General features: G+C 42.4%; 1 protein-coding gene across 2 annotated transcripts; it reads left to right on the top strand.

Annotated features, from left to right (window-relative positions):
* Window positions 1–27: 27 nt before the first annotated feature.
* On the top strand, window positions 28–6,951 carry LOC115687534 (pentatricopeptide repeat-containing protein At3g18110, chloroplastic). 2 transcript variants are annotated; one of them, XR_008814433.1, is made up of 4 exons: window positions 28–3,888; window positions 4,028–4,235; window positions 4,564–4,654; window positions 5,308–5,343. XR_008814433.1 is itself a non-coding variant. In XM_030613144.2 (4 exons), exons 1-4 carry the CDS (start codon window positions 290–292, stop codon window positions 5,806–5,808), a joined length of 4,392 nt encoding a protein of 1,463 aa, XP_030469004.1. In that variant the 5' UTR covers window positions 28–289; the 3' UTR covers window positions 5,809–6,951. The 2 variants fall into 2 exon arrangements, 1 of the variants encoding a protein (XP_030469004.1); XM_030613144.2 differs by having other exon boundaries at window positions 4,028–4,228; window positions 5,308–6,951.
* The last annotated feature ends 1,252 nt before the right edge of the window (window positions 6,952–8,203 follow it).

Raw genomic sequence — 8,203 nt, 5'->3', positions numbered from 1 at the left:
TCACTTCACTTCACAGGACAAAGTACCAGGCCATAAGCAAATGGGCCTGATTTCTCTTCGGGTAACCCTGAAAGTGTCCGGGCATAAATATCTCAAGATGTGGACAGATTCCTGCGAACCCATGATTTCAAAGCCCAAAAGATTTGCCCGATTTATCTGTGTTGCTCAGTCTTCATCTGGGATTCTGGATGGATAACATAACGCGGCGTCCCGCTACTTTGAGAAGAAACTGAAGCGGGGGAATTGAATTCGCCAACCCCAGATTGTAAAGCAGTTGCAGCATCCATTGATGGGCACTGCAGCTGCTGCTTGCACTGGCCTTCTGATTTTCGCATCACCTTCATCCTCAGCAACCCACTTCGATTCGGCTTCCAAGACCCAATGTGTTTCTTGCTCTTGTTCAACCTCTTCCTTCACTACTACTGACCCTGACCAAGCCGACGACAGCCCTCCCAAGTTCACCTACAGCCGAGCTTCCCCGTCCGTGAGATGGCCCCACCTTAAGCTCCCCGAGAGCTTAACTCCTCGTCCTCAGTTCTTGGTCGCTCCACCTTCGCTCTCTCGTTCGACTGACAAACCCAATTTCGAGCATGTTCCGGGTGGCGCGAGCGAGGAGGAGGGGCGAAGTTTGGATGGGGTGGAGCCGTTGGACGTGAATGAAGAGTCGCTCTCGGAGGACGGGTTAGGCCGTCCCAGCAGGAACAAGATCAAGAAGATGAACAAGTTGGCTCTCAAGAGGGCCAAAGACTGGAGAGAGAGGGTCAAATTCTACACTGATCGAATACTTGCTTTGAAGCCCGAGGAGTTCGTGGCCGATGTGTTGGATGATCGGCCGGTTCAGATGACCCCCACTGACTTTTGCTTTGTGGTCAAATGGGTCGGCCAATGCAGCTGGCAACGTGCGTTGGAGGTCTATGAATGGCTGAATTTGCGGCATGGGTATTCGCCCAACGCTCGAATGCTCGCCACCATCTTGTCGGTGCTGGGGAAGGCTAACCAAGAAGCATTAGCTGTCGAGATTTTCACCAGGGCCGAGAATTCTGTGGGTGCTACCGTTCAGGTTTATAATGCAATGATGGGTGTGTATGCTCGGACCGGGAGGTTTGGTAAGGTCCAAGAACTGCTCGATTTAATGCGCGAACGAGGTTGCGAGCCGGATCTTGTGAGCTTCAATACTTTGGTGAACGCCCGCTTGAAGTCTAATTCCATGGTGCCTGGTTTAGCTGTTGAGCTTTTAGGTGAGGTGAGGAGGTCGGGTCTCAGGCCTGACATAATAACTTACAACACTCTAATAAGTTCGTGTTCTCATGGGTCTAATCTGGAGGAGGCAATGAAAGTGTATGATGACATGGAGGCGCATAATTGTCAACCTGATTTGTGGACTTACAATGCCGTTATATCAGTGTACGGTCGATGTGGACAATCGAGCAAGGCTGAACAGCTGTTTAAGGAACTGGAGTCCAAGGGGTTCTTCCCTGATGCAGTGACGTATAACTCTTTGTTGTATGCATTTGCAAGAGAAGGGAAAGTAGAGAAGGTGAAGGAGATTTGTGAGGAAATGGTGAAGAAAGGGTTTGGGAGAGATGAAATGACGTACAACACAATCATCCACATGTATGGTAAGCAGGGCCAGACTGATCTGGCCTTGCAAGTCTATGAAGACATGAAATTGCTTGGCCGGAACCCCGATGCTGTTACTTTCACTGTTCTGATTGATTCACTTGGAAAAGCAAATAAAATAACGGAAGCTGCAAATATTATGACTCAGATGTTAGATGCCGGTATTAAACCCACGTTGCGCACGTATAGTGCCCTAATCTGTGCCTATGCCAAGGCAGGGAAGCGTGTCGAGGCCGAAGAAACCTTCAACTGCATGTGTAGGGCTGGGATAAAACCTGATCATCTTGCTTATTCGGTTATGTTGGACATACTCTTTAGGTTCAATGAGACAAAGAAGGCAATGGTGTTGTACCAGGAAATGCTATCTGGTAATTTCAGGCCGGATCGTGCCCTTTATGAGGTCATGCTACGTAGTCTTAGGAGAGAGAACGATGTGGACAATATCGACAAGTTGGTCAAAGATATGGAAGAATTGTGCTGTATGAAACCATCAGTCATTTGTTCAGCTCTCGTGAGGGGGGAATGTTATGATCATGCTGCTACTATGTTACGATTAGCAATCGGTAATGGGCATGAATTGGATCGCAATGATCTATTATCTATATTGAGTTCATATAGCTCATCAGGCAGGCATTCAGAGGGTATAAACTTGCTTGAATTTTTGAAGGAGCATGCTGGATCCAACGCACTGATTAGTGAAGCACTGGTGGTTATGCTTTGCAAGGCAGGCAAACTAGATGCTGCCCTGAAAGTGTATAGTGAAATCAGTGCATATGGTTCATTCAGTGGAAGTTATATCTTTTATGAGTCCTTGGTTCAATGCTGTTTAGACAATGAACTTTTTATTGAAGCTTCTCAGGTCATTACGGACATGAGGTTCTATTGCGTTGCACCATCAAAGCGGCTGTATGAGATCATGGCGCTTGTATATTGTAGAATGGGCTTCCCCGAGACAGCCCATTGTTTTGTTGATGAGGCAGAAAGAAAAGGTATTTTGTTTGATGATAACTCAATACATGTTAGTATCATCGAAGCATATGGTGTTGTGAAGCTGTGGCAGAAAGCAGAAAGTTTGGTGGGAGGTCTTAGAATGAGACGTTCAGTAGATCGTAAGGTTTGGAATGCATTGATACATGCTTACGCTGCCAGTGGCTGTTACGAGCGCGCGAGGGCTATTTTCAATACATTGATGAGAGATGGCCCTGCTCCTACACTGGAGTCCATCAATGGTCTCTTGCAAGCTTTGATCACTGATGGGCGGTTGGATGAACTTTACGTAGTGATCGAGGAGTTGCAAGATATGGGTTTCAAGATAAGCAAGAGTTCTATTATTTTGATGCTTGATGCTTTTGCTCGATCTGGAAATGTATTTGAAGTGAAGAAGATATATGCTGGAATGAAGGCAGCGGGTTATGTTCCTACCATGCATCTTTACAGGATTATGATCGGATTGTTATGCAAAGGGAGAAGAGTAAGGGATGTTGAAGCCATGGTGTCCGAGATGGTAGATGCAGGATTTAAACCTGATCTTTCGATATGGAATTCTATGCTTAAATTGTACACAGGGATTGAGGACTTCAAAAAGACAGTTCAAGTGTATCAGAAAATTCAAGAAGCTGGCCTTAAGCCAGATGAAGAGACATATAATACTTTGATCGTAATGTACTGCAGAGACCGTCGGGCTGAAGAAGGTTTAGTGTTGATGCATGAAATGAGAAGGCTCCGCTTGGAACCTAAGCTATCCACGTACAAGAGCTTGATATCTTCCTTTGCCAAGCAGCATCACTTGGAACAAGCTGAAGAACTTTTCATGGAGCTGCATTCGAAAGGGTACAAATTAGATCTTTCCTTTTATCACATTATGATGAAACTCTATAGAGACTTGGGAGATCATTCTAAAGCTGAAAATTTGCTGTTAGTGATGAAAGAGGCTGGGATAGAACCGACAATCGCCACAATGCACTTGCTTATGGTTTCTTATGGAAGCTCTGGACATCCTCAGGAATCTGAAAGAGTCCTTGACAACTTGAAAGTAAATGGAATAAGTCTGAGTACATTACCATACAGTTCAGTTATCGATGCTTACCTGAAAAATGGTGACTACAGCATTGCCATTCAAAAGCTTGATAAAATGAAGAGTGAGGGTGTGGAACCCGATCACAGGATATGGACATGCTTTGTGAGGGCTGCGAGTTTGTCCCAGCATGCATGTGAAGCCATTAATCTCTTGAATGCATTGAAATGTGCTGGATTCGATCTTCCCATCAGGTAATCATTACTTAATCGATCTTGGGATATGAGATATGACAATTTTAGGTTTCACTCTCCCCTTTTATGAACTTCTTTTTTTGGTCTGTCCCTTTTATGAACTTAAAAATGTTATGCTTTGGCTGCTTTTGTTTCATAGGCTTCTCACAGGAAAGGGCAAGTCCCTAGTTTCAGAGGTAGATCTTTTTCTGGAGAAGTTGCATCCTTTGGAAGACAATGCTGCTCTTAATTTTGTCAACGCTTTAGAGGATCTTCTGTGGGCATTTGAGCTTCGTGCCACTGCTTCCTGGGTCTTTCAGTTGGCAATAAAGAAAAGTATCTACCGCCAGGATGTGTTCAGGTGCATTGTACGGTCATCAATTTTTCTAGTATCTCCTTTTCCATGAACATCAAACATATAGGTCAAGCAGAATTGTTTTTCAGGTCCTTAGAATAATTAGGTTTCATCCATGAGAATAAAACTAGGTTACTAGGTGTTGCCAGTATTTTGGTTAATGTAGTTTTAACCTTTAACACGTGACTGGATACGGGGGTTAAAACTTGTGGCTGAATCGATTGATGTATTGAATATATTCCACAATGTTGTATAAGTAGATATCATGTGAACAACAGGTCTGGACTTAGTTAAATTTCTTTCTGCTGATAGGAGTTTGCCATATTGTCTATTTGATGCAGAGTAGCTGAAAAGGATTGGGGGGCTGATTTTAGAAAGCTGTCTGCTGGTTCAGCTCTTGTCGGTCTTACTTTATGGCTTGACAACATGCAGGCACTCTCTCTCTCTCTCTCTCTCTCTCTCTGTTTTATTGCTTTTTGCTATACAGCTCACAATCTACAACATTGAAAAGTGTATGCCAATGCAAATATGAATCTGTGTCGTTCTTTGCTTCTTCCAGATAACTATTATTTATACTAAATATATATGTACCTGCTTTGATGCATAGAGATTGTAAAATCAGAAGATTGCTGACACCTGCTTGAAATATAGTTAATGATAGTTAATGATACTTGAAACTCATCGCATATGGCTTCGCATAGTTAAAGATACTCGAAACTTGTCACATAGAGTTTTGCATACCTATCTGTACGTGCATTATTGCTGACATTTCTTGTTATCATGTTTAAGTATCAGAAACTGATCTGACACGAGACTGCACTCTACAGAAAACTATTTGTAAATACACATAAAACAAAAGTCATAGAAGAACTAAACTCTCTCTCTTTTGTAGCTTGAGAGTTTCTGTTATCTTCGACCCCTCTAAAGGCTGTGGAAGACTCGCTATATCTGTTGTTGCAGTGAAGTTGCTGTCTAATAATATGTGGGATAGTGTTATAGACTAGTTTCAATTGCCAATTTTTGCTATGGTGTTTATGAAGTTTCCTTTGTCTATTCATATATATTTTGTGAGCTTTTTATCGCAGGATGCATCTCTGCAGGGATACCCTGAATCCCCAAAATCTGTAGTTTTGATAACAGGCACAGCAGAGTACAACCTGGTTTCTCTTAACAGCACTCTGAAGGCTTTTCTGTGGGAGATGGGATCTCCATTCCTGCCATGTAAAACCAGGACCGGGCTTCTTGTAGCCAAGGCCCACTCTCTGAGGATGTGGTTGAAGGAATCCCCATTTTGCTTGGACCTGGAGTTAAGAGATGCCCCTTCTCTTCCTGAGTTCAATTCTATGCAACTTATTGATGGATGTTTCATAAGGCGTGGCATCGTTCCCGCATTTAAGGACATAACTGAGAGGCTTGGAGTGATTAGCCCCAAGAAATTTTCTAGGTTGGCTTTGTTGTCAGATGACAGGAGGGACAAAGCTATTCGAGCTGATATAGAAGGGGCAAAAGAGAAACTAAACAAGATGAAAAAGGTTGAGCTTAGGAGGACAGAAAAGGCCGAGAGGCTGCAAAAGAAAAATTGTTAGGAAGGTCATGCATAAGATTGAGGAGAAAATATAAAGCCGGTCTCATTTTCCTGATACATCTCCGTGAGAAAAGTGGATCATTTAGACATGTTATCTTATTGGAGGATGAGTTCCATTGTCTGACTCATGCTACTCAGGACTCTTTCTATTAACTTCAGACTGCTGGAGAGAGATCTTCCATTGTCTATGTCCGACTCTTGCTACTAGGGTTAATGAACATCTTTAATATGACAATAAGATCAGGATATAGAGTATGCAAGGCGAAGAATTTATGCATGTTTGGGCCCTCTTTTTCTCATGAATTTGTTGGACAACTCCAAATGTGAGTGATCAAATCAAAGAAGCACCAGGTTGAGGTGATTTTTTGTTTGAGCATCAATATTTACACATGTTTTATCTTATTTTCCATAAGAAGAGTCGACTGCTGGAGGAGACTTAAGTCACCATCCTATCAGGACCAGTTATCTTCTGAAGTCAAGAAGCATTCATCTGTGTATATGTCTCAAGCCTTGGACAATTGGTTGCCTCTGGCTGGGAAAAAAACCCACAATTCCAGTTATTTTAGGCATGCATCTCCTATATACGAAGTGTATTCAGTGCTGAGAACAGATGAAACAATCTCTTGTGCAAGAGATCTGGAAATGTTCATATTTTGCCAAATAGGTGCTTGGAAAGGCTTCTTTTTCCAGAGGAATAGTTTGGACAACTGAAGGAAAAAATGTGATTGGATGTCAAGGTCTTGGCAATTGCTGGGTGTTAAAGAAAGCGAACTTGTTGTGCATTAATCTTGCCCAAGGGACTCTTCCGATGTAATGCAAGAAAAACTTGAAGAGTAGTGTTCTTGCCTCAATGGACATAAGATCTGTCCACAGGTGTATAGCCCTGGTGATGTAAATGAAACTTTTGATAGCGTTCATGATTTGCAGTGTAAGTTCCGAAGCAGCTGGGAACATTAACTTCTTGCTCATTTCAAAATGAGGAAAGCTGCAGATGTATAGAAAAAGTAGATTTATTCCCTGACATTCATCAGAGTGAACTGATTTTCGAGTCTTAGTTTGCACCTTGTACTATTCTTGGTTCTGTATGCTCTAAGATCGTATTTGGAACTTTTATGATGGAGAATCCCCTATGAAATAAGTTTTGTAGTTGATCGTTTGGTTATTTGCTAATGTGAAGCTGCTCCGACAGAAGTTGTTGAGTTAACCAGTGAGTTTGAGAACATACCCTTTGATACCACTTGGACATTTTATCCAAGTGTTCACTTCACCATACTTCAATGTTGAATATGACAGGAAACTAAGCCGGACAAAATGTGTAAAGGTTGTCATGTAATTTTGTTGAATTGATCACATAGAAAAAAACAATAATCTTGGTAAAGTATGGACAAATCAATGCAGTTCAACTTAGTATGATCCTTCTCCCTTCCCAACTTCAGATATCCGAAGAAGAGAAGTCATGTCTCTTTTTTTCCTTTCCTTTTTGTTTGCACTCTGTTTTCCATATTTCATATGCGCAGATATACACATACAGACATACATGCATACATACATATAGCTCTTGTAAACGCAAGATCAAATTTTTAATAACTAGTACCTTAGAAGTGGAATTCTATTAGTCGAAGAGGAGCCAATCTGCCCGGTCTTTTTTTGTGATGGGATGTGTAATTAGGCTAAGCAAGTGACAAAACAGGAGAAAGATTAAAAACGAAAAGAACTAGCTGTTGAGAGGAGGAAGATGATGAGGGCATGAGCGAGCATCCGCCCCAAGGCCCAGTGGATGGAACACAAGATCGCGACCCTGGCAATTTGGAATGCTTTCTATGCAGAAGGAGACAATTCATCTTGCAGAAGTACAATTTGCAGACATAGGTTTATGGGTTTAAGGTTGACCAAAGAGGGCAATCTTCCGTTGGGTGTGGGAGACATGTTGAGTACTTGGCCTATGGTAATCTCTTCTCCACCATATATTAGCCCATTTTCTTTTAGAAGATAACGTAGGATTATGCACATGGCCAGAGAGAGAGAGACCCACGAGGAGTTTATGTCGTGGTCCCCAGAAGGAGATATTTGCTCTCTATCAAGTCTTACTAACGTGATCATATTATCCCCTACTAAAGATGATTCACAAGCTAACCAATTAGGGACCATGTCAACCATTCCATTACATACTCGATACACATTTTGATATCGATCAATCTTGTTTTCTTCGTGCCAAGGGAAGAGAGCTCGGCCCCGCCAATTCTCTCCAATCTTTACGGCACGTGGTTTGATCGCACTTCATAAAAGAGCATTTAATAGTCTAAACCTCGATGGAGGATGATGCTGGGCATTGGAGAGCCAGAAGAAGCTAATCAGTCAAGGGAAAACCCCTGCACTAGCCAGTGCACGAATCCCCG

This window comes from Syzygium oleosum, unplaced genomic scaffold (genome assembly GCF_021117445.2).
Source record: "Syzygium oleosum isolate NSW1041296 unplaced genomic scaffold, Sole_v2.1 Sole_v2.25, whole genome shotgun sequence".
NCBI classification, from domain to species: domain Eukaryota; kingdom Viridiplantae; phylum Streptophyta; class Magnoliopsida; order Myrtales; family Myrtaceae; genus Syzygium; species Syzygium oleosum.
This window is presented reverse-complemented; position numbering and strand designations above follow the sequence as displayed.